At 38.1% G+C, this 27,360-nt stretch overlaps 1 protein-coding gene across 1 annotated transcript in view; it reads right to left on the reverse strand.

Annotated features, from left to right (window-relative positions):
* Nucleotides 1-27,360, reverse strand: part of snd1 (staphylococcal nuclease and tudor domain containing 1) — a 215,123-nt gene extending 187,763 nt beyond the window's left edge. Inside the window, exons 1-10 of the mRNA XM_015376704.1 lie at nucleotides 27,125-27,360; nucleotides 22,619-22,768; nucleotides 20,805-20,925; nucleotides 20,589-20,670; nucleotides 15,478-15,638; nucleotides 14,460-14,551; nucleotides 13,747-13,905; nucleotides 13,561-13,667; nucleotides 12,501-12,591; nucleotides 4,899-5,003 (exon numbers count right to left, since the gene is read on the reverse strand). Of these exons, the coding sequence (XP_015232190.1) occupies nucleotides 4,899-5,003; nucleotides 12,501-12,591; nucleotides 13,561-13,667; nucleotides 13,747-13,905; nucleotides 14,460-14,551; nucleotides 15,478-15,638; nucleotides 20,589-20,670; nucleotides 20,805-20,925; nucleotides 22,619-22,768; nucleotides 27,125-27,199 (1,143 nt within the window). The 5' untranslated portion in view covers nucleotides 27,200-27,360. The remainder of the gene's footprint in view (nucleotides 1-4,898; nucleotides 5,004-12,500; nucleotides 12,592-13,560; nucleotides 13,668-13,746; nucleotides 13,906-14,459; nucleotides 14,552-15,477; nucleotides 15,639-20,588; nucleotides 20,671-20,804; nucleotides 20,926-22,618; nucleotides 22,769-27,124) is intronic.

The following is a 27,360-nucleotide window of genomic DNA, read 5'->3' on the forward strand; positions in this document are numbered from 1 at the left end:
AATAAAATAAAAATTTATAGAAAGGAATAGAATAATTAATAGAATAAAATAAAAATAATTAGCTAATTAGGCTAATTTGTTTATTAAAATGTTTTATTAGTTGCATATATGTCCAACTCTGCCCCTCTTGCCATATTTACATGCACACAAAACATGTGCTGTGTGTTTTTGGACAGACGTATAGGGAGACAAACTATACTGGTTTACCTTGCGACTCAGAGATTCTACTTTGTCTTTTGCCCAAAGCCAATGCTTTTTACTTATCAAATGTCAGGCTAGCTTTCCCCAACTACTTTTAATTATGCATCATACAATACAATCTCCCATCATATTTTATCCTAAATCAGGTCCTGATAGTTTCAGCCTTTACTCACAATTTTTGGTCGAAGAGTTTTAGAGACTATATTCCTATTCTTGGTCAAGAGGCTGGACACTAGCTGATCATTTTGTCTTAAGGATCATTCAGAGAGGATATTCTGTATACCTTGGTTTATAACAACTTCTTTGAGCCACTGCTGCTTGTCTATGAGCATATCAAACTTGTTAACCACCTTTACTCCTTACTCAGATGCTGTATAAACTAAGGCAGATTGTCATCTTCACGTCCAGAACCCCACTACACCGATTAAATAATTTCCCCTTTATGTTGGAAAAGGACAGATGTACATAATAAAACATCCTGTGAGTGAACATCTACTAAAGCAACATAGCAGGGAAGAAAGTGCTGCAGGAAGGCTAGGCGAGTAGAAAGAGCTATATGTTGCAGCATTGGGATGAGCCAGTCTTATGTAAGAACAGCAAGGTGACTCCTCAATATAATCTATTAGAACTGTTTAACCAGAAAACATACACAAAAAAACTCAAGACTGTATGGCTGCAGACTGAAAGCACATACGTGCACATAAATATGAGTGTGAGTGGGTGGAACAGAATGCTACTCAGAACCATAGATGTCTCTCCCGACTCATATTTACACCCAGCTTGTCCTACTACATAACAGAAAAAAATGGGAAAGCACAAAAAGAAGGGAAGAAAAAAAAAATCAAGAGCAAGAATGCTGACTTCATCTCTCAAGCTAAAAATATCTTGAATCTGAATACATACCATAATGGTAACAGAAAAAAAGACTGCAATAAAGATAAAAGGGGGAAAAAAACAGACATAAAAGCAAGTGAGGGGACTTGTGTCCCATGTTTTCCTGCAGGCACACACCATTGGTTCACTAATCTGTCAGTCTGAGCACAATTAGTATAGTCGTGAGAGGGAAGGGGGGAGTCGTGGTGTTGGGAGACTAAAACAAACCAGAGGAGACGGGGAGTGGAGAGGGGCTTGGCAGGACCTGTCACAGTTCATCAGTGCACTGGTACATTGCATCTGGCCTGCATACTACTAAACAGCGCACACACACACACATCTAAATTGACTTGTTTGCAGAATAAACCATCTAACAGTGCACATAAACATTCAGACAAAAAAATAAATAAATAAAAAACACATCAACTAGAACAAGGAATCCCTAAAGACATCCAAACCTGATTAAATTCATATAAAAGTAAATATTAAGAAGATTCTCACAATGCTAAATCTCCAAGTTATTGTTCTTACTTCCCCCTTTTACTAGCTAAAACACACATACTGCATGTCTGTTGAGCACAACTTTGTGTATGGTCTAACGCCAATTTCCAAGATGTTTCCTAACAAAGGCTAACCAAGCTTAAACAGAAACGTCTGTGGGTATGCATGTGTGGGAAAACTGTGCTTCAAACCGTAACAATGTATTTACGTCCGTCTGCTGCACTGTAAGGAAGAAAATCCCTCACAGATGACAATGTTAGCCAACATGATGTTGGTGTGTGTAGCGCCTCTGGCTCAAAGATACCTGCTGTGACCTCCTCTTGTCTTGACCTTAAGATGAGAGTCCCCCCTCAGCAAAAAAAACCAACAAAAATACAGCTTTTACAAACTGTCCCACACACACAAAAGACCTCTACCCTTACCTTTTGTCAAACCACATTTAGTCTTCCTGCAGATACTTTGCAAATGATTTGGAGATGCTTGACAATTATTTTATTGGCAATCAAAACCATTCATGCATCTGTAATAAAAGGAAAATTACACTGTCCAAAATGGCCTCCAGCAGCTGAAGGAAAACTATTACCTCTGCATCTGTAAAGGTGAGCAGACAGGGCATGAAATTAAGGTCCTCTGCGGCAACACCTTACTGAATTTAGTGGTCAGACACAGGCCCCACTGCTAAATTAAACAGGACAGGAAACTGCCTGTGCTGGGCGTGCTCTGGTGGGGCAGTGGTTAGCGCACACAACCCATGTATGGAGGCCTTAGTCCTCGATGCAGGAGATCCGGGTTCGAATCTGGTGTGTGGTCCTTTCCTGCATCTCTCTCCCTCTCTCTCATTCCCCCTTTCTTGTCAGCCTACTGTCCATAAAAATTGAGCTACTATTGCTGCAAAAACTCAAACGAAAGAAACTGCTTATGCTTACATGAAAAAAACATACACCGTGGCATGAAAAAGTATATGTACTCCTTAAACATTCCCAAAATATGTCATGTGTAAATGCCAAAATCTATTTTTCTACATGAACTCTATGTTTTGAAACAGCATCCTGATTGGCGTTTCATCAAAAATGTTTGATTTTGATGTTACCAATTCTAACTTAGAGTAGGACAATTCTAGTATTACTGCTCTGAACCTAAATGGTGTTCAAACAGACCTCCAGGTTCCCTAAAAGAACAGCCAACGTCATGTAATGGCAATTACTTTTGCTGATTTTATCTAAACAATATCAGGGTTGAGAGGCACTGAATGCCATTAAAACTAACAAATTACTATTCTTTTCTAAACATTACAATTGTATTAAAACAATATGTTAAGTTATACAAGTTTATGGCAACAAAAATGTTCTAAAGGGTATCAATAATTTTGCTAGGTACTGTTTGTTGCTTGGTAGCGAGAACTTTTAGGAAAGCTCAAGTTAAAAGGTCTCATCTGCAAACCTATCATAACTCTGCACTGCTGCCATAGCGACCACACTCAAAGCTGAGCCAACAGCAGTACAGACAGGCAGGCAGCTCTTTAGCTCAGACAAAAATAACTAGCTAACCAACACCAGCAGTAACACCATGTACAGCCCTTTAAAACACTTATTGATGCAACTTTTATTCACCACTTAAGACCTAAAAAGGAAACATGCTCCTGGAGTCATAACAATGACTGCATCTAAATATATTCACATGTAAACAAAACTGCAAGGTTATCCAATATGTATATGTTTGCTTTATCTCCAAATTAATCAGATAAAAATGTCAATCAGGTGCTCTAATGACCATCTGTCCATTTAGAAATTAGATTTTCATATCAGGATTAGTCATATCTTTATCCATGCAGCACTCAAACAGGCTGATAAAACAAAGACACACAATTAAATATGCATGAGGTGAAATAATAGCAGAGCACAACTGTTCCAGTGTCAAAGCAATACAATACACACATCACATTCACATCTGGGCTCCCTCTCCGGAGCTCCCTGTAACATACGACAGTGTAATGAAGCACAAAACACATACTGCAGAAGCATCTGGTGCAGGGGGAAGACGGAGTGACAGACAGCATAAAGAGTAGCAATGAAGACAGGAAAAAAAGGATGGAACATCATGGATTAAAGAACAATACAAGAAAATGGAAAATAGGTAGAAAATGAAGACAATTAGAAATAGGAGAGAAGATTTATGGGAACAAGCAATAAAATCTGAAGAACAGAGAAAAAAAATGGGAAGAATTTTAGTCCAAAAGTTTATCAAAAACAACAGATTTAATACGGCAAGCAAGGCCTGGAGCAGGTCAACTTCCTACCCACAGTGTGCATAACCTGGGGGAAAGGGACGGGACACAGTGACAGCGAAGAACGGAGAGGAGAGAAAACCAACGAAAGGCAGGGAAAGATGCAAAGAAGCATCTTAATGAAGAGGAGCACTTATGATGGCGGTGAAGAGAGCGAGAGGGGAGGAGTGGTAATGACGGCAGGGAGTAAAAACTAAAAGCGCAACAGTAAAAACAAGAGGAAATAAACCATGAAAATGCGCACACAAAAAAAAGCTCTGACAGATGTTATGCAAGCTGACTTTTACAACAGGAGCAGCAGAATTAGGAGGCAGGGGCGTCTCATTAATTATTACAGCACTAAACAGAATCATCCTTTTTTAAGAATGCATAACATTTGCACCTATGTTTCAGATGTCACTAATCAGATTAAAAGTAATAGAAGGTGACTAAAAGAATATTTTACTCTAAAGTCTTTATGGAGGCTTAATTAATCCAACAAACTAGGGGGAAAAAATAGAGAGAAGGATGATGAAGAGGCATCCCACACAGACATCCGAGTCTAGGCATCACTGCATAGACGCAGCTTCTTCCATCTGCGTCAATAAATATGCATTCCACAGCATCACATGCTCAGTGGTATAGGCGTATATATATATATATATATATATGAGTGTTTTTGCAGCCTAGAACTGATTCTAAGGAAAGATATAGAGTGTGGAGGGGGGAAAAAAAAGGAGAAAAAAAATTTTGAAAAAAAAAAAAAAAAAAAAAATCGATTGGCCTCACTCTCTGCAGTGCTGCAACCACTGGGTGTGTGCAAGTGTTTTAATGTGTTTGCATGTGTCCCAACTTAGGGTGCCACCAAGTGGTCAGAACTGATCCCATAATTATTTGGAGATGGAGAATCCCCATGTGTAAGAAAGGGGAGAAGCTTGGGATTTCAATCAAGAGCGAAATGTTATTTGACTGCATATTTAAAAGAAGAAATACATTTTGTCAGAAGTACTGAGTAAAGATGACCAAATATACAATCTGACACACAGTGGTTTCTCTGTACCTCTCCTTCGTTCCTAGGGGGCCGAATGCTGGACAGGTGGATGGTTTTATATTCTCCAGAGTTGAGTTTGACCACCAGGGCATCAGCATTGATCACCTGCATCACCTGCAATGACAGAGGCAGTAACCGTCAAAACGAGCACATGATGGATAAATGATGTTAATACAAAATCTAAGGAAAAAAAGGACATGTTAAAAATGTTACTATTAATCACCTGAAAGTTAAATAACTGTACGCAACCATGGGGAATATTACACCCCGGCAGAGAAGGGAAGTGTAGGAGCGGAAGCACAAGCACTGCATTTTGTTGAGTGAGTGAGCGAGCAAATAGTCTGAAAGAAAAATGGGATGTGAAGGAGCACGAAAAGAATAAATGGAGGGGAAGAGATTCAGTCAAAAGTAGGAGGAGGACAACAGTGTAGATTGTGTGCCGTTGTTAGCAGATGGCACTGAAAGTGAGTTAAGAAAGAGTGAAGTCTGGACTGACTAAGTAAGCGAGCTAAGGCCTCCCAGCAGGGCAGCGAGGTTTAGAGGACAGCACGAGGACGTTCGCCTATCTAGGGGATTTGCAGCAGGGAGGGTTGAAGGAGGAGACAGAGCGGGAGAGAAAAAAGGTTTAAAAAAAAAAAACACAAATATCCTCTGAGACAGACAGGCTGAGTTACACAAGCTTCTCTTCAATCCCTACTAGTATCTTTCTGTGTTAAAGGTTAGTAAATACGACTCTGCACAAAAGTTTTCATACCCTTTGGCTTTTTTTTCTTTCAAGCTCAATGTTAAATATTCCACAGAATTTTATTGATAGATAAAAAAAATACCAACATGGACAGAAAGACACATTATCTCTTCTATGAATAAATTCTGAATTTTTTTCATAAATAATTTAAGTGTGGCATGTTTATGCGGTTAACCTTCCTGTATTAATATTTCATGCAACCATTTTACATCAATTACGGTTTCATGTCTTTGGGGTATGTTTCTGTCAGACGTAGATATCTAAAGACTAAACTTTGACCCCATGTGGAATAGCTTAACTCTTTCGGGTTGAATTGGCGCGTCCAGCTAGAAATTTTTTTGAGTCTTGCTATAGATTTTTTGTTAGATTCAGATCTAAATTTCAACAATAACATCCTGACTCAAGATAGACGGATACTTTGGCCAATATGTGTGTTTTAGTCAATAGATGCATGCGTTGGCTGATTCATTAGTGCATTCAGCAGTCATGACTTGAGATCCTGGGAGGTGCATGCATTACCACTCCTTTTTAGCTTTGCATTGCTAATGTGTTTTCTTTAAATAGAGAACCATTTTTTTGTTTTTATAGAGAACAGTTTATAATAATTTGGTCAATTTTTTGTGTAACCATTGGGGAGCAAATATCAGGGATCAATCAATCTGCAATTCTTAAAGCAAAAGCTTTGACAAATCAAAACTAAAAGCCCGAGGCCATGCAGATTTGATGTTAAATCCGACTCAAATGGTGCAAAACCCTTTTACAGCCTCCAACAGCCAACACCTTTTTATCTATCCATCCCATTTAACTTTGCCCAGAGTTCTTGTCCCTGCTGAACAAAGTTCTACCACAGGAAATTGTCTCCAGGATCATTTGCAGTGTTCATTTTCCATTAAGGTATAGAGTGTGAACTTTTATTTCTGGGTGGATAACCTAAATAAGTGGTCCTCCTAACTGTCAAGCATTCTTGTGATGTTTATGTAAGGCCCTCCCACGTGCTCCACGCATGCACACTTTTAGGCGTATATGTGTGGTTAGCTGCGGTTTCAGACAGTCACTAAAGCTCACCTTTTTCACCGCGGTTCTTTGAAAATGGCCGAGGGTCGTAAGAGAAAAAATCTCTACCAAGTATGAGAAAAAAAAAGGGCCCAGAAAAGGCAGATATATCCCAGAATGCTTTGCGCAGAGAGCTCTCCTCACAAAGCATTATGGGATTTGCCGACACAGCGGCCAGCTGTCGCCATAGGCTGTTGTTACCAACGGGGAGCGAAAAGCAGTGATAAATCTGTCCAAACGGTAAGTTAACAGAGTTCAATTTAGGTGGTTACACAAAACTCCTCCACAATAACTTTAATGTGAGCCGAAGAATGGGCTTAGGCAAGTTTACCTCCTTGGATAAGAATCTATGCAGGTCCTCAAGAGTTACCATGAACCTCTTAGCCTTTACAGTTACATTAACTTACACAGGTGTAAGGCCTGTTGGGAGGAATAGATTATATTCCATTTCACCAACTTCTCAAAGAAATCACAAATATTTAGATTTGGTGATGCAAAACAGGTGCATGTGATAAATTGTGCAAAATGAACTAAAACTAGAAACTCAATCCGGTCTGTAAATGTGCCCTTTCATGTAAGGAGACAGATTTGGGGGGCAATGTGATTGAGATGAAAGCAGCATCCAAACACTGAGCCTTTAAGTAGGCCACTTGCTAGAGACTGAAAAATCAATCGCCAAACACATGTTGCCACCCACTACTTCTTTAAATGGCCTCACTCATCATCACCCTAACTGCAGCTCAGCTGTAGGTTGCACTTAGATTAAAGTCCTTAAGTGAGAGATGCAGCTTTGAGCCATTCGTCAACTGAAGTTTGGGCGTTGTGAACGTTTGTGTGGCAACAGTAGTAGCTCTACATTAAAATGACATATTAGACCAAGTTTGAACTTCCTAAACCCATATTAAAGACATGGATCCAGGTGTGTTGGGCTCATCATGATATTAATTATTCTATAGAAGCAAATAAGGCTGCTTTTGCATTCGCCACCAGAGAAGAGAAATTAGACCAACCCACATGCTAAATAGGCTGCCCACAACAGCAGCCAAAATACATCATACACTAATCACTGAGCTGAGTGGGAGAGATACTGAGACATGGGGAGCAGGAGGGAGAGAGACGAAGAACGGGTGAGGTGCAATGAGTAAATGCAAGAGCGGGGGGGGCACGCAATCATACAGCGACACACACACACACACACACACATCAGCCCGCACAGCCTCACACTGCACCAAGGTCATTTTGAGGCCTGCCCAAGTAAATAAAGTGCAAGAGAGAGAATGTGGCAAGAACAGGACAAAAATGGCTCAGGTTTTACTGGCTAATTATCGGTCGGAGAGGGCAGGATCAAAGATGCAAAAAAAGCAAGCTGGGGGGGAGGCAAATCAACACGGATGAGGACTGAGGCACGGTAAAATGAAGCAAGCCAGCGAGTTGGAGTCTAATCTCTGAGCAAATATCACAGGAACAGAGACAGAGGAAAAGATGGTGAATAGATAGAAAAATGGAGCAGAAAGTAGTTGCCATGAGGGCCGAGAAGACAAATAGGCTGGCAGCAAGACTCCCTTGTCTAATCCGATTCTATAAAGGTGGAGATCTACTGCCACCATCTGACCGGCAATGACATGACAACTGCAGGAGCCAGGATCAGTCACTGTGCAGGAGGGATCTTGGCTACTGTCAGGGAAGTGTTTTGGTTGGCACTTCAATCTATTAGGTTAGTTTTTACTCCAGGGAAAGTAAACGCCTAGCCAGAACTTACTCATTTTTCAAGTCATTTCACCGTTTCGAAAAAAAGCAACACCTATGGTTTGATTTTCTGTACTGCTGCCAGCAGACATGATTTTCCCGGCCTGATTACAAAGCTTCACGTCGACTGAGGGCATGATTAGTACATCAGTGTAGACCACAGAAGAACTAAACACTAGCTGATTAGTCCGGAGTAAACCAGTCATATTGTTCAGTTTTCAAGAGGGGGAAAAAAGCTTAATCTACTTTACTCTCATTGTGCATTTTGTAAGACGTACAATTAAGCTCATCAGGAGTTTTAAGCCAAATTAACTGGACCCAAATAAAACTCACCTGAATCTCAAAGCTAGAAATGTCTCAATATTAACGCAATTAAAACAGACTAAGAGTTCCCAGACCCTTTAATGTCCTGTCTGCTGTTCAGCTAATTCCAAGACAAGTGATCAAATGAAACCCAGACTACTTCTGTATCCTCAAGCTGGCAAAGACTAGACAAGAGAGACAAGGAAAAAAAAAGATTCATCAGCTGGACAGACTTGTGGGAATTAGACCTGCTATGCTTCTCCATTTATCCGTCACTCAGGTAATAAGAAGTGAAAAGTGAAGTGGACAAGGATAGGGGAGGAGTGTATGATGATGGGATTGATGGATAGATGCGTCCTTCTGAGAGTCCTTACTCTGCAGTATTATCTAGCGACAAATGCCAGTGGGGTTAATATAGTGGGGTAATAACATGCTTGACTAACCTCATGTCTGTCGATTGTGCACTTATTTTGGCGAGACCCTCCAGTAAAAGGGTCAGCATGATGTTTAGAATGACAACTGTCAGCCACAAAGATATACGTTTCAAGTCAAAGGCCTTGGGGCCGATTAGGAGCATATGTCTTCATATTTTCTGTGGCTATCCATCAGGTACATGTCGGGATGACCGGTACGGCCCAGCTTGGCATTAAACCTTTTTTTATGGGATAACTTTAGGACATAAAGCAGTTTACAAGAGTAATAGGAAAGTTTATTTAGTTTTTAGCCCCTTTGCCAGAGTAAGGGAAAAAATAAACAGACTGTTTATGTGTTTGGTTTTCTACTGTGTGTGCAGTTTATTAAAACCCTTCTGTAAGCGGACTGCCTAAGCAACATCTTTGATGTAACCCTCAGGCTGGCTATGAATTTTTCAGGGTCTTAATAGTTCAGGGTACAGAGCGAGGGAACACGGACAAAATGCAAACTTTAAAAAAAAAATGGATGCTTCTTTTTAACACTTTGCTCATATTCTGAACAAACTGAGGTCTGGGTTTAAATTTTTTAAAATGATTATAAGAGGAACTCAGTTTCAGCTGATGATGTGGAGCTAGAGTTGCTAAACTACAACTCTGAGGCGATAACTCATCTCCTGTAGACAACAAGATTAAGCTGCACTGCTTATTTCCTTGGTTTCAATAGATGCCTTACCACAACAAAAACTAACTGCATCCCTCTGTACTGTACTTGACATTAAGGACATTTCTTTGTGCCTAAGGCTGTGTGTAAAAACCAAAGCCAATATTTCTAAGATCTAGGTTTTTGGGGTCACATAGTAATTCTGTTAAAACATTATACTCGCCATAAGGACCATTACGCCAAGAAACAGCCTCTAGACTCCTACATAGAATCATCTGCACATTACCTAACTAGTAGGTTTTCCTTCCCACCCAGTAAGATGACAGCAGCTCTACTTTTTAACCCCTTATAAGTCAACAGGGGTTTTAGGAACAATTTCTGCCTAAAATTACATATCTGATTAAAGCAAATGTAGCTCCAAAGTTATAAGGTGAAATGTAAATAGTAATTAAAGAATATTTTTCAAGTGGAACCACTATTGTCATAATTTATGAACACTGCAAAATATTATGAAACTCCTTTGAAATTCTGGATGAAGCCTCAGAATGTGTAGAGCCACATCTTGAAAATGACTGCAAGACATTTGGATTGAATCGATGGAAGTATATTTGTTCCACATAAGTTTTAATGGATACTGGCTCAGGCGGACCTGCGATTTTCGCACAGAAGCGCCAAAATTGTGCAAATGGATTTTTTACCCAATGAAAAGGAACCTGGTCGAATAAAAGTGCTGATTTCCATGGTATTGTAATTTTGTAGTGTTTATTTTATAAGATCTCAATGTACTTTATTCAAATTTACCATAATACACAACATTATATCAATAGACTAAAGATAAAATTGGATGTACAAGGGCAGGCCACTGTTCCCCAAGGGAATGGGTTAAATGCAGAGTGAATTTTGTTGCTTTGTGCTTGTGACAGTGTAATGACAATAAATTTGTGGGGGGTGGGGGTTGTTGAAAGTTATCGCGAGATTTGTGTATATGTGAAAAGCAACGCGACTTGAATAAACATAGAAAGAGCAGAAGCTTGGATCAGAGCTATGTGGAGCAGCCTTGTGTTTACTGTAGCTGTTAAGGTATTTGTAGTTATGTTTGTAATATTTTGCAATGTTATTGTTTATGGTGTTTTAATTACTTATTTTAATTTAGAGTGGACGAGGAAGAATTTAACTGTTAAAGACCTCCGAAGTGGCAGGCGGTCACGAGGTAACTTCTGTTAAAGGCAGTGTCACCTGATTTTCTGTAAATGTATCGATATCTAAAACTCTGTCTTCTATTTCTGTAGTTTTTACCAGGCGTTTAATAAAGAGCCCATCTAAAGGAAGCCGTGCCAGTGTTGTCACTTTGGAGTTACAACTAAAGTGTGGATAATGTAAAAGCTTTATAAATCATAACTGTTGTAAAAAGGGTTTTTATTATCAGATCAGTATTATTTCTGCTTTAGTTATTTGCACACTATTTGAATGAGACAAGTAATGTCAATAAGCTGAAAATAAAACTTTAAAGGGGAATTTACTTATGCACTGGATCTCTATGGAACATTTCCTCATCTTCCACGTCAAAACTCGAGCTGTTTTCTCAACATTCTGGTCAGACCAATTTTTGTCCAAACAGCCAAAAAAAATATAAACATAAAAAATACATACTTTTTTCTGTTGTAACAGTTACAGCAGATTCTACTCATACTACAGTTCTATAAGGAGCATTAAGATGCACGCTGTTCTGCTTTTTTCAGTTTAACAATTTTATAAATTACCAAAAAACAAACAAATATCTACAGTTTGTTTTTCTCTACCAGTAAGATAAAGCTGAAGTTATTGATACAGCGAGTCTATGGATAACTTTCTCATCTTGCTCATCAGAATCAAAGCTCTTGTACAGAGGCTTGACGAGAAACAGGATTCATGGCCCTGAAAGGTTTTATCAAACATTGTGCTGTTGTGTTCATGGCAACATGTGCAGGTGCTTCTTAGTTAAACCATTCAAAAGTTCATTTGTTTTATAATTGTTAAAAGTGAAACTACAATCATATAATGGCACTGTCCAAGGTGTTGTAAGTAAATCAGAGTAAGATCAGTAAGTGCAGTACTGATATTGAAAAGGGCTGTGTGGAGTCTTAGTTGCTGGTTAAATTTCAGGTTTCATGAACTGATACTTCGTATGTTGGATGGACTCATTGCAGTGAATGTCACCGTCTGACACATAGGGCATTGCAAAAGACATTAAATGTCACAGAATGTCAGAAGCTTTGTAAGGACAGATGAGAGTGGGGAAAATGTGTGTCTATTGTCATCGCACTAACAGTATTGCAGCTGCAGGATTTTCTGTTAAGATTCCATAGTGGGAAGGATGAGCGGAAAGGCACAGAATCAAAGCTGCTTCCATGAACAGTGGTAATCTTGGGAGCAATGCTTATGCTGAGTTTTATCAAGTTCCAATTCAGAGAGACCATTTAGCAGGGGCAGTTGTAGAGCTTCTTATCTTTCTCTCTGCTTTTGAATTGCCGAAAGAGTTCCAATACTTGGTGATGACCATAAGATCACTCTACTAAATTGATCAAAAACATATTAAGATGTGCCTGTGTGAGTGGATATTTATTGATAACTAATGCAAACAGGAAATCAAAGGAAACAGGATCTACTAAATAGCAGAAGATGCTTATAAGACTGTCGCTTTAAGGGCTTACCTTGGCAACAAACTGTCTGTCCTTCTGGTCCAAGTTGGCTGTAGGTGCCACATAATCTTTCCAGATTCTCACTTTGCGCTCTTTAGCAGACCTAAGATGGGAGAAAAATGGTGTTTAAAGTCATAATGAAGAGAAAAAACCTGCATGAAAACCTTTACAAAGTCATTTTAGCAATAAAAGTAACATAATCCTACCCTACCAGGGCTATGTGCAACGGCAGTAGTAGTCATTTATATTTTCAAAGATATACTTTTTTTCCCCAGATCTTTGAAAATATCCTTCAACATAAAAAATGGCTGCTCAAGTGGCTTTAACAGTCTAAATATTCCTGTAAAAATTAAATATTTCACTGAAGAATGAGTCCAAGAAAAATTACTTTAAAGTTACATTAATTTTGTGCAGTTCAACTGAAAAGCACAAATATTTTAAGTTAAAAAAAAATAAAATAAAATAACAGACAGTAAAGTGGATACAATAGATCAATTTCAGCATGTTTGTTTTATGGCTACACTGTAAGAGGTGGGAAGAAGATTTGAAATTGTCCTAGGATTGGTAAATATCCCCAAGTAAAAATGAGAAACGCTAAAAGATGCTTTAAAAACCACCCACCCAGTTTATTTTAAATTAAAAGGGGTTCAAACAAAGATTTGCAACCAGATGTTTAATTTTTCTATAATTTCAGTTGAATCGTCCAGGATACAGGCCCCATTAAAGGAGGAAATGACTTAATGCTTTTTCTTTATATTTCATTTCCAATCACCTGCCATGTGTGGGTATTTTTCTAAGGGTATCCGTATGTTTTCAACATAGAAATAAATAAAGGTGACTGAGTGTTTAAACACTGAAGGGACTGATATTTGGCATTTCAAAGAATTAGTTCCGATTGTAAATAACTGCTATCCACTAAACTCGACTGAAGACCAGACGGCCATCAGGTCCTGCATGCATCATTATGCTGCCTGTAATGAACATTTTTCCGTAAATAGCCACCATTATGCAATTTTTTGCATCCACTAGATGAACTACACATGAACATGAATTTCAGTCTATAATGTCCTACCGCTCAGCAGCTCGGAGTTTTTCAGCTCCCTGGGTGTAAACAGCCATGGACCAATCCACACAACGAGCAAATCCCTCCTTTAGCAGAAGCTCTGTGATGTTCCCATTCTGAAACAGAAGAAGATCTGTATGTAAGCAAGATAGAAAGAAAGATCAAGTCCACTAAGTCCAGATTCCTGTTTGTTACCGGGTGAAGGATGGTTCCCAGTATGATCTGGTTGTGACAGCTCTCTAGAATGATCTGAACATCTCGCTGCAGAAGACGGGACTCTGTGAAGAATTTGGCCTCTGCTGCAAAAGGTTCAGGTGTTTCTGTTCCATCTGCTTCCCTCTTGAACGTGGGACACTGCAGTCACAGTGGCACAGAAAGTCAATATTCACAATAATTCACAACAATTACCAATAACTACAAAAGTGCATGTCACATATAGTGAACAGAATTATATTGTTAAGCTTGTCCAATATTCTCCTGACTGATATTACCTTGTTGTCTCTCTAATATCTAATCTCTTTATGAAAGCAGGAGATGGGAGACAAACATGATATGCTCGTTGAGCAGATGAGCCTTTGTGCAGTGAGACAAAGAACACCTTGAAATAGATCTAATATCCTCAAGTACAAGATGAGAAAGATTAGTTATCCTGAGTGGTCTACTGGCAAGGCTTGACTGGGTGAAAGAGACAGATGGGGAAATTGAGTTGTTCAGATATGACACCATTAGAACAGCCAAAACAAAGCAGGTGAGGAATAAAAAGAGCTGCGACTCTTCATGTCTGTTTTGTTTTTTTAGCAGTCTGTCTGCATTACAATACATTTCAGTCAACAACAAGGAGCAATTAATTAGTGTAAAAAGAAGGCAGTTCATAATATGCGTTTTGAATTTTTTCAAATGATAGTTACCTTGACACCAGACAGCATAACAGTGACTAGGTAATAGTCTGGGAGCAGCAAGGCACGAACAACGCTGCCGTCTCGCACATGTTCAATGATGGCTGAGAGGAAGAAAGAGAAGAATGAGGAAGATAATGGTTCTCATATATGGAAAGGAACTGATCCTTTTAAGTTTCCCTTTTCATCACAGCAAAAACCAAAAACGTTAGAATTATTGTGTAATTTTTTTTTCAATGCAACTTTAGAGTCTGACAAATTTCTTATTATTTTTGCAAAGATCGACGTAGACAAAATACAAAGCAATTCGCAAAAAAACCCCTAAAGGTTGTAATAAAACAAGAGTAAAAACATTCCCGCCTGCAAAACAGTGACGCTAAACACAGTGCTACAATGCACAAAGGCCTAGTTAAAATAAGGACCTAAATCTAAAGCTGAATTTGTGGAAAGGCAAAACTATTGGATGGTTCAAAGGTAGTTCTATGAAGGACTGACCCAGTGGGACGTATCATATAAGGAAGAGATATTTTGTCGAGACAAAAACCACATTAAATACCAAATATTGGTTGTTCTGAGATGGGCTTTCTGAAGTTATAAATATTTTCCACTGTATTCCAGCTTTTACCACAACACCTGTATGGATATTTTAAGCTTTCAAACTAGATTGTTCCATCTTATCTTCAAATGACAATGAAAGACCCAAGAATGGTGAGAACAAGAGATGAAATCATAAAAAAGCCATCCACTGTTCATCTTCTCCATTTAATTAAAGAGATGTGAAATGAGCTAAGCCAATGATCCAGGCGATCATCTGGAAATAAATTGGCCGGGATATTGCAGGTTGGAGAAGAGATTCAAAGAATGTTCCTTTGAAGCGTGCAGGACAGCGAAGCTAAACAGAATGAGGTCACGACACAATCTCTAAAAAAAAGGGAGTATATTTCATTTTCCTTTCTGCACCAAATTCCTAAGTTTCCTTTGTGTTTTTACTTTTAACCATGAGTTTTCCAAATCTGTATATGATCCTCACCATTGACAGGCTTCTGGTGCGAAGAGTCCACAAAGTTGCGCGGATTTTCGATGGTGTACTTGAGGTCACGAATAGTGTGCGTGCCACCTCCCTCGCTCCACATGCCTTTCTTGGATGCCTTTGCTTGGTCCTCCAGTTCACACAGTCTGGCCTGCTCTGGACTGAAGAGAAGAAAAAAAAAAAACAGCATGAGGAAAACAAAAAAGCATACAAAAAAAATCAAAATGATTCAAATGCTAGTCATACAAGATATAATTTCAAGGGTTGGCAGTGGTTTCTTAAAGGTAGAGTGGAGAAACGTTTGAAAAGACCCACTTAAAAAAAAAAAATGCACATGCACAACCCTGTACCCGCTCCTGAGAAGGCATGCCTATTAAACGCATCCGAGATCATGCACGAGCCCATTTCTCCTCGTGCACACTCCTTTTAAAAGATGTTGCTTGCATCACTCAAACAAGCTTACTTTCCAAAAGAAGATTTACAATTTTTCCACTATGTCAGATTCACCATCGGTAAGCGAAAATGGGGACGAGAACTGAGAAGGTCTTACGTAAACATATCACCAGAATGATTGACAATTAGGAGGACCACTTATTTTGATGATCCACCTGGAAAAGAACATCCTCCACTAAAGCCTTAAGTAAATCTTTCAAATGTATTCAAAAATGTGTCAAACAACAAAGCAATATTGCACAATTCATATGCAGCTTTTTGAAATAACACAGGGAGAGTTTCAGTTCAAAGTAAAGATTTAAATTTAATGTAATGTCAAATTTCAAAAACTGTCCGACTGTAAATAAAGTGTGAAATTAATGCTCTAAAACAGCTTTAAAAACTAAACACGTATAGAAATCAAAATTTTATGAAAGGCTGGTGTCATCTGGCCTATAAACACAAAAATTAAAAAGATATTTCCCCTTTCTAAAGGTTCTAAAAAAAAAATAAAACACCCTACTAAACAGAAAGACAACATTTTGATGATAGGGTTGCACTGCTTTCTGGGTTTATATTCAAAAGGTTCTGTACCAAGAGGAATGAAAGCATAATCATTTTTAAGTATACAGATGGTTAGAAAAAAGATCACACAGAAACTGCTTTTTAACAGGAAAAAAAAATATCTGAGCACTTAGTAGAGACAACAAAAACAGCAGAAACGCAGCTTCCTGCAAACACTGCAATTAATTCCATGCTGGCTTCCTAAATTGTGCAGCTCTGTGCTTTTTCAGGGTGCTTATAAAGCTTTAATTATTCACCACTTTAAATGGCCATCGGGCTTTTGTTACTTCCACCAGCAAAAGCTGCCCCGTATATTTAGGGTCTAGAGTTATACCAATCAAGATGGTATAGACAATAGTTTATCTGTTTTGTTGAAGTCACTTTCTGCTGTTATTTATTTTGGGGTTCCCATAAATATTTGATGTAAATATCTCATGGTTTTCTAATTTAGTTATCCAGACCTCTCAGTTAAGATGGATTGATAAATAAATGTGTGGTCAAAATGACAGATGGATGGAAGGATGAAATGAATGAATCAACTGAAAATGTATGGATGGACAAAGGGAAAATGACATAATTTAAAGGGAAAATTGAAGTATCCATTAAGAAAAGCCTTTTTTGACACAAGGGTGGTTGAATGATTGGGAAACAGAAGGACAAATGACCAGACTCATGGACTCATATGGATAGACATATCAATTGACAAAAATAACAGTTGGACAGATAGAAGGACAAAGAGAAAGGCGAAGATAAATTCAATTATGATGGACGGACAATATGAAGACAAACAGATGGACACCATAACAGACTGAGACAAGCTGAAAGAATGAAAAACAGAGGCCAGGCAAATAGATAGACGGCCAACGGTGGAGAAAACAATAGAAGATGGATGAGATCAGATGATGATTACAACAATAATGTATAGAAATTAAGTTTAGAATTGCGAATATTTTCCATTTTCTTTCCTCTCCCTTATCCTGACCTGTAAAATACTTTGATGCTACTTCATTAAAATACAAGGAACTTAAATTAAAATTAACCCTATTTTTCAACCGGGATTCTGGGCACATTTCCTAAAAAATAAAAACCTATTTAGTTCATTCTACTCACTACTGTAATTTATATCTACACAGTCCAACTTTTAGACACTAGGGGCAATAGACCTGTAACTTCCACATTAATTGCTCCAAAAGCAATTGGCAACACTGTCACCAAATTAGCATTTATTGGTGTTTTGGAAGCTCATAGCAGACCAATTTGGACCAGCAGACTGAGAAGCCATACAGCTCCTTGGGAAAAACAACACATTATTCATCCTATTGATTAAATCCTACATCAGAGAACCAAAAATATAAGTGATCTGGAGGTGTCATAATGTTGTTGATGAACAACTTTGAGTTGCTGTGAAGCTGCGCTTTAGGTCACATGACTTATTCAGCAACAGATGCAACACTCTAAAATGACACTGGCAAGTTTTTGGGAGCATCAGCCTGCAGGGAGCATGGATAAGCATGAAGTGCTATATATTGTCCTGAATTTTTTTTTTTTTATATATAATTTTCAAAATTAGGCTAATCAAAAGTAAAAAATCAGCAGTGTAGCTTTAACAGCAAACTTTAAACTCAAAACTGTTTCTTGCTGACTGGGTACTGATGGTCAAATGTTATGTAGGAGATAAGCTACTTAAATTTTGAGCACCATAGCGCTACCAGATATATAAAAAATAAATCAGGACTGCAAAACAGACGGATTTTTAAAATCGTTCTGCGTTCTAAGCAGATTTCTTAGAAAAAAGTCTAAATAACCTTGTCTGTGAAGACTGATAATGGTAAACTCATCCCTTCTGCAGCAATATCAGTTTCTGGGTCAGCAACTCCCTCCTCTACAGTGGTTCATATCAAACCTATGCTAAAGGTCAACAAGTTGCAGTACAGAACACATCGACTCCACCAGCAAACTTTACAGCTAAACCTTTAATAAGCTACATCTTCCAGCTAATCTGGCCATCAACCCAACATTCTTTAGATAAAAGTTTTGTTATTTTTGTTTTGTTTTTTAACAGCCCTGCTTGTTTGTGTTCCTTAGGGAGATTGTAGGAAGCCATTTTTCCCAAACTGTGTGGAAGTGTTCCAGAATAATTGAACAGTAAGACTCTAATGAAAACTGTTCCACCCCTTAATGTTTATAGCCCCCAACTCGTTCTCCTCGAGGGCTCTAGTTAAACAGGAGCAATGGGAGGCTGTAAAGTACAGTTGGTGTGAACCATTAATGTACCTCATTCCTGCATCAATGAGTGGAGCCTCTATTAACCAACTAGTCAAGCCTGATGCCTGCGGTTTTAAATCCTCTAAAATTAACATTCTGGGTTGCAAAGACAACTTAGGAAATCCACTAAAGCCTTTTAAAGCAGTTAGCAATCAAAAAGTTTGTCTAAAATACACCATCCTACTTGAATAGCATTTGACCTTTTGTTTCCAATGATATAGAATTTTTTTTATAGACATTCACAAACCCATAATTCATATTATTGTGTAGAAATGCATGCATAATCACTGGGAAGCGCTTTTGATAATAGCTTAAATGTTTTAAGCCATGACATGTAGCTGAAGCAATCAATACATGCATATGGTCTCCTCTGAATGACAACAGACTGCAGATAACTTTAGCATTCATCATCAGACATAAACCTCCCACTATGCACAGATACATCCCACAATCTGTGCATGTGCAATTATTAAAAATATGTGCAGTCAGTTAGTCGTCTGTGTTAGCGGGGGTTAGCCGACCTTTAAGCACGTGTTAAACTGCACTGTCCGAAGCAATCACCATTATCATCACCTCCATAATTATCACAGAATCACCGTTAGTGTGATCAACGTAGCAAGTCACGAGGAGTAATGATATTGAGGAAAACGCACCGATGGAAAACAAAGACCCTAAGTCTTCTCTGAGTAATGGGTCTCCCCTTTGGCCAAATGATGCCAGCTTACACTTAAAGCATCATTTACATTAGTGCTTGTTATGGGCCATTGGACAAGCTGCTTGAAATGGTTCATTAGCAGCAAAATGTTCACATCATCCCTGTTCATGTTGGAAGACTCAAATGCAGCAGCATGAGTCAAATTGTTTGTAATGTGTGTTGTGTGTGCAAACACCACCACTGGGGGAGATATACAGTACTTTGTCATATAGCATGGGGTGTGTATTTATGGGATTAGTGCATTGGGGCAATGTGGCAGAAAAGGGTTTCAGAGGGATATCATTATAGCAGTAGGGGCATGCTGCCACCATCTGGGATACAATGGCTGCAAATAAATTCTCTGCAGTCAGCCAGTTGAAGACTTAAGTACATCTCCCAACAGATTCAGCAGTGTTATTCTGCCTTAAGCTTTAGCAAGTACAAGTTTACATCCTGCTGCCAAAAGAGATTTCCTCTCTATTTGGTTCATAAAAGGAGGAGTTGCAAATTAAAGCTCCAAAAGCAGACATATTCAGCCTCATAATGATACATTATATGATTAAATCATTATTAGCTTATTGTACAATTGAACTTATATATATTTAAATATTTTAATGTTGAAAGATCAACAGCATGTTTTTTTGTTCCTTTCTTAAAGCTATAGAATAAAACTAAACAAATAAATGGTGATTACATGCAGCCCAGATTCCTTCAAAAAATGTAGATTAAAGAGCAATGGCAGCAAATGCATTGTGCTTGAGACGATCAGAATTTACAAATGAAATATCAATTTTTTATTTTTTTTTATGGGAGAGTAGAAATATATATATAGATACAACAACTGAACTAAAACTAAGCGGTAATCTGAGAAAACTAGATGTAAAGTGACTGAAATGCTTTTTTGTCCACTTGTATTTTTAACAAACCATTAAAACAAGTGTTACTACAAGAGGATTTTTAAAATTTTTTCTTTGTACTCAAGAAACTGTGTTTTAAGCTTTGACATGTTTTTAGTCATAAAAGGTAAAAGCTTTTCCTGTGATTTGGACTGCGTATGCCCCATCAGGACTTTTTTTATCATAACAGACATGAGGAAAACCTCTGCGTTAAAACGCTTTAAAACCAAAACTAACAAATGCAGGTTTTAAATTCTTACTTGTTTCCTCTGATTCCTTCCCTTCGGACTGTTGCGAGGCCTTCATTCACCAAAGATTCAGCAATGTTCTCACCTGCAGTATCTACAGCACAAAGGAACAAACGACATGCATATGACACACAGAAAGCAACCCTTTGATTCTTAATATGGATGCATTGACATTGTTTAATTAAGAAAAACGTTAAAGATTAGTAAAACTTGGAAGTGATGGCAGACCTTTGCCCAAGTAGACCATGCCATACTCCCGGCCTATAGCAGTCTTGATTTCCACTGTGAAGCAAACTTCTTTTCCAATTAGCTTCTTCCTCAGGAACTCTCTGGCTTGGAAGGCCCAGGGCTAAAAGGAAAAAAGACATCCAATCAAAACGCTGGATATAAACAACTTAGTAATGTACAATTTAATTTATTAATAGCATAAAAGCATGGAAAGAAAATTAAAAAATTCTGCAATCATACGAGTTGTTCGTAAACATGAAGGGCATTGCTGTGTTTCTTCATCATGGTTGGTGGACATTCTTTTTCCTTATTCAGTAATATTTCTTGTTAAAGTACAAAGTACAGATGAAAAGAAATCTGAAGGCTCAACTTTTCCTCATTCTATCTCTATTCTCCTATTCTGCAGTATTTGTCAATTTCCACTCATAACTTTATGGTCTCTCTGCTTTTTCTCATCATAGTAGCTTCATCTGGTATTTTCCTGTTCTGCTAACACTGCATCCTGGATTGGAGCATCGGCTGTGCTGCTGTCGTCGACATCTCTATTTGTAGATGTCGGAGCTTGACCTGTTTCTGGTGCGATCCCGTTTCTTTTGTTGTGGCTGGCGTAGTTGGCTTGGAGCTCATCTGCCTGGCTGGGTCTTTTGGACAGGGCGCCTGTGGAGCTGGTTAACAGTTACCGTTTGCATTTCTGGTTCTATCCCCTTATACCCCACTCAGCGTCAGCAGATGGCCACTCACAGTACACCTGGTTCTGCTTGGAGGCTTCTTCTTGTTAAAAGGGAGTCTTCCTCTCCACTGTCACTACATGCACGCTTGGTTTGAGAGATTGCTGAAGAGTCAACAACAAAATTGAAGCAAAGGCCTTCACTGAACGCTCATCCAGGAGGAGCACATCCTTCAAGTCAATGAATGGATGCAATCAACTGGTTTTCCTAACTAATGTGACAGCATTGTCTCCATGAAGTTCCCTGAGAGGACTCATGTTGTGAATTGGCACTATATAAATCAACATATTTATATTGAAATAGAACTGAGGGTGTCTAAATCAGCACCTGATCTTAGTGCTGGTTTACCATTTTATACTCCCTATGATAAAACCCCTTTTTTTAACTTTCATATGTCCATAACTTTGTGGGATTTTATTCAGTCATTAAAGAAAACTTCACCAATGGCTTTGGTTAACTTGCTCAATAGATTTATAAAAAAAAAAAAAAAACAATGTTCGTAACAGCTAGCATTCTCAGAGTTATAAAAGTACTCTATTCAAAGGCCAATAAGTGAGATATTGTGATGTACTGTGATGAGAATAGAGAACCAGAGTATATAGGATAACTGTGGCACGAGAAAACTTTGATTTCATCAGAAGCGCTGCTGCAGCATTTATAGTCACACGTGAAGCTGTTACACAGAAGCTTTGTACAGGGATGCAGTAAGGAGTTACAACATTGGTTCAAAAGCAGGTGGTCTTATGTAAGGTGAAAAAACTAACACCGTTTATCACACTAGTCAAAGCTGCACAGTAAAGTACAGAGGTGGCAGCATCAGGCTGTGGGGACAGGTAAGAGCGTTTATATGCCAGAATTGCCCCGTCAAAGAGAAGTAGAAATATGTCCATGTTTCAGTTAATTTGTATTAAAAAAATAATCAGGAACTGTAGCTCTTCCTTTCACTCTTTTATTAAAGTTTTGGTTGTAAAGCAACAAAAATACAAAGTAGTTTGAGGCTGGAATACTTTTTAATAGCTCTAAAATACACACATTATCCCTGGAATGTCAATCTAAATAAACAGAGTGGATTAAGATTCAGCTTACCTCATCTGGGATGTCCTTGGTGTCGGGCTGTCCTTGTGCTGCTCGGCGGGCAATGGCCCCAGCTCGGATGTTGCTGAGATTGATCTGCCGCTCTGGGGGCGGGCCGCCTCGAGGCTGGCCCCGAACAATGATGGCACATCCTGACAAGACCTGGAGAGAATAAATAAAATTATACTTTGACCCGAGAAACGAAAAATCAATGTAGGCAAATAATTTTGGTTATAAAACATTTAATAGAATAAAACCATAACTAGATGACAGACAGAAGCGATGTAAGGATAACAGGGATAGATGGTCTCTATTAAATTTTTCAGACATCTTAAAAAGATTAAAAGCATTTATATCAGGTATCAAATTAACAAAAAACAGTGCAGAAAAATCTCAAACACTATAGTTAGAAACTTTACTTTGAGGCCTAAGCTTCATATGACATGTAGTCATGGTGACAGTGTGTAACACAAATGTAAGGGTTAGATCATGCCATGTGATAATGTAGCTAAAAACAAAACAAAAGATAGCCTACACTTTAGTTTGACAACTGTGGCATTTACACGAAACTGAGCAAACACTTTATCTGCAAACTCTTCACTGTGTCTGCGGGGAGCATCCCTGGGGATTGTTGATCTAAGATGTGAGATAGATAAACTCATCAAATCCCCGCTGTTCATCGCCAACTGTCCGACTCAACCTTAGGACAGTAGAGCTGTGGCTGTCATTTCTGCAGCATGAAAATCCACGAAAAAAGAAACGAGTCAAACAGGAAAAAAAAATTTTCAGATTTCAAAGGAGATTTTCAGGGGTGATTCCGAGAAACTAGCCCATTTATTTATAACTTCAAGGGGCTGGCTTTTTGTAATTCTTTACAGTCAGGAAGTCCACTACTTGTAGTTAAAAGTCTTCAGCTGATCCAAAATACTGCGTAAGTTAAAGAAAATTAAATGGAGAGATCATAATTCTCCCATCTTAGCTTCCCTTTATTGGCTTTCTGTTAAATCCATAAAAGAATTTAAAATCCTGCTTGCATATAAAGCACTAAATAACCAGGCTCTGATCTGATTTTCTGATCTGTACCTTATGTTGCTAACACAGCATTTGGCTCTCAATCTGAAGGTTTACTAGCGGTTTCTAGAATTTCTAAAAGTAGAATGGGAGGCTGTTTTAGTCACTAAAGCAGACAAGCGGTCTTCTTTTACGTCAAAAAATTTCCTTTTTTGATAAAGCTTATTGTTAGAGTGGCTCAGCTTATCCTGAGTCATCTCTATAGTTATGCTTTTATAGGTTTAGACTGCTGGAAGACATGAGCACCATTTTTATATCATTCCGTTTCATTCTACTTCTATTCCTCAATTCTGAAGTATTTGTTAGATAAACTTCTAATTTTATTTCCTCTCTTCCTTTTCTCATCATAGTAGCATCATCTAGCCTGGCTGTCTTTGGCTGTGATTAGGGCTGCAACTAATGATTATTTTGCAAATCTATTAAACTTTCCATACTTTTTTTTTCAATTAATCAATAATCGGATTTTTATTTTATTTAACCTTTATTTAACCAGGAAAGTCCCATTGAGTTAAAGTAACTCTTCTTCCAGGGAGTCCTGGCCAAGAAGGCGGCTTAAAAAGTTACATTAACATAAAACCACAGGAGACAAGACAACCACAGATACATATCAAAGCCAAAGGTTACTTATAAAAGATTTTTAAACCATGTGAAACTAAACCTTTTCCACTTGAGGAGTACTGGATAGAGTATATTGAAAAGAAATGAGAAAAAAGAAGGTTTTGATTTTTTATCTTCAATGCAAAATGTGGCTCTGTCAGGTAAAGGCATGTTTTAGAGAGTCATTTACTCCAATTAACAATAAATCCATTATTAAATTAGTTGACGATTATGACAATCTATTAATCACGATTATTGTTCCAGCCCTAGCTGTGACACTGTGCTGGAGGGAGTAATATGCTGGAAATCTTCATTTATACATGGTAGAGTTTGGCCTGCTTTCTATGTTTAGGCCTGTTTCTCACAGTTCAACACAACTCACACAGAGCTGATCTGCTAATCTGTTTCTTTCCTAGACAGAGCTACAGATTGAGCTAGTTTACTGTTACCTTTTTGAACATACAAATTACGTCTGCATGCATATTCAGTGTAAGGAATTGCTATAGAGTCAACAAAAAACTGCAAGTGAATGTCTACTGTCAGTGAATAAAACCAGCAAATTTAATAACTTAATGCAATCTGCTGGGTTTTCTTTGACAGAAAAAAATAAAATAAAATCAACCAATCTGAATGCATGGTTCCACTGCCAGTGAATTATCTCTGCAAAGTGCTTCAACATGTTGTGAATTGGAGCTATACAAAGATTTTGTTGAAACGGCAGAAGCAGAAATATATATATATATATATATATATATATATCTCCCAAGAAAACATGAATTGGCAACATTCTCCTTTCCATCTAATGCAAAACAGAACTATAAAAACTCTAAAACTACATGCTACAACATCAAAGATATACAACATCCATTACATTGTTGACCATTTTTGGGCAAGGTTGGAAAAATTCCTTAAGTCTAAACTTTTAGGAAGTTACAATATAAACTGGGCATTAAATAAAAAAAGTTGCAACAATTCTACTTTAAAGATCCTGTAACATGGCAGGAGCCAATAATTGGTTTTAAAATACACAGAGATTTTAAAAACAAAGTAAAAGAAAACAACAACTAATAGGTATAGTCAGCATGTTTGACTGTGCAGAGACTATGATTTAGTTTGGATCTACAAAAAGGCTTTGAATGGCAGAACACTCTGCCTCCCCAAATGCAGCTGGAGTGGGCTGTATGTATGGAAGCCTTAGTCCTCGACACGGACGACCCGGGTCCAATCTGGCATGTGGTCCTTTCCCACATGTCTCTCCCCTTCTCTCATACCACCTTTCCTGTCAGCCTACTGTCCATAAAAACCAGCCACTAGTGTCGTCAACACTTTAATTTAAACTACTGTAAACTCAAAAAATAAAAGAAAATGCAGCTGGAATCTTTTGTCACTTAAGAAAGACCAACCAAACTGTTAAAAAATACATTACAAAAGACCACTAAATCATGAAAACAAAAAGGAGCCGCACGGATCTCCTTCAAGTAAATTTTTTTAAAGATTTTATGCAATCCTTTAGGAGTATCTCTATAAAACAGCTAACTAAAAAACTAGATAATATCAGCATGGTATACTTACCGTTATTAGGATTTCTTAGCAGCAAAACAAAGATTATTTTCTACATATTTAAAGTTTGAAAAAAGAAACTTCAAAACTTCTTTAGGGTTTCTATTTTCTACAATATAGTTAACCTACAACCAAAGAAGTTACATATACTGTGAGTAATGAATGTTAAAACTGCTTTATTTGGTGATGTGTTGTTTTTTTTTTCTGCTTCAAATTAAAGCAATTAGATCATATTTGGCTATTCTCCTCTTTAAATTTTAGGGTAAATACCATACAGCTGTGAAATGTCCACTTAAAATGAATATTCTATAAAAACAAAACAGCCCCTGCTAACCCAGACTTGATAGAAATGTACAAGAATAATCACTAAATTTAGTTCAGGTAACATATAAATCCTTATCCTGACACAGAAAGATGAATGAGAGATGAACCCAGCCCACAGGGAACCAAGCTGAGTGGGTGATTACAGGGGGCAAGAAAGTTGGAGCTACGTGTCAGTTTCCCATGGCTGGTTTGGACCAGCTCTGGACCAAGTACCATCTGCTGCTGGAATTAGGGAAGAAAAAAAAACAATGATGCTCCATGAACACAAAGCCACCCTAAATTCACCGCTTAAATCTGTTTCACTTTAATTATCGTGACAAACCTAAGAGCGAAAGCGAAAAGAAAATAAAATTTGAGTTAGCCTTTAAGCTAGCTGACTACATTAGCATGTTAGCAAATGCAAAAAGAAAAAGGAAAAAAATGAAAGTTTTATGTGGCGGCTGCTGCTGAGCATGAATCTAACACTTGAGCTGCACATAAACAAACCGCTTTCGTTCAAATTAACAGGTGCTGGACAGTCAAATGCTAATCAGCTAACAGTTAGCCATCCTTTAGCTGAGAAACTTGACATCTGTTAACTTTCCAACTTCCAGCTTAACCATCCCTGACTGCAAATGCAACCACTCAGATGACATTTTACAGCATTTACATTCACAAGCCTGATGAGAAAGTTTCCACAAAGTGAAATGTACAGACAAACGTGCTAACCTCAGTTTCCTCTCCTGCACATTTAGCAGCAAGCTAACGTTAGCCGGCTTTTAGCTTCACCCAAACAAGCCGAATGGCTTTGACATCTGTTATTATAATAATGACAACACTAGAAAAATTATGTTAACTATTTTTGTGGATTTTTATAAAGAAACTAAAGCACAACTAGTCGCAGTTTTAATCTCCTTTAGTCATCAGTTCACTGTGCTAACTAGCTGCCTCACCACTGAGTTCAGTTTCACATGTTGGGATTCATACCATTTTCACTATTCCTCTTTGCAAAGGAGACGCCGAAACAGGGGCTGCCTGAGCTGGACCCGAAACAGAAGCCATGTCCACCAATTTAAGATACGCTGCTTGTTAGTTGGAGAACCAGGTGAGGGAGCTGGGACTCTCAGATGAGTGGCTGATCTATTGAAAGCCAGGAGAAAAGGGCAGAGCACTGAGCTACAGTCAGGTTTTACCGGAAACACACTCTGCCATGCATGTACACA

This window comes from Cyprinodon variegatus, unplaced genomic scaffold (assembly GCF_000732505.1).
Source record: "Cyprinodon variegatus isolate N-32 unplaced genomic scaffold, C_variegatus-1.0 Scaffold139, whole genome shotgun sequence".
Classification (NCBI taxonomy): domain Eukaryota; kingdom Metazoa; phylum Chordata; class Actinopteri; order Cyprinodontiformes; family Cyprinodontidae; genus Cyprinodon; species Cyprinodon variegatus.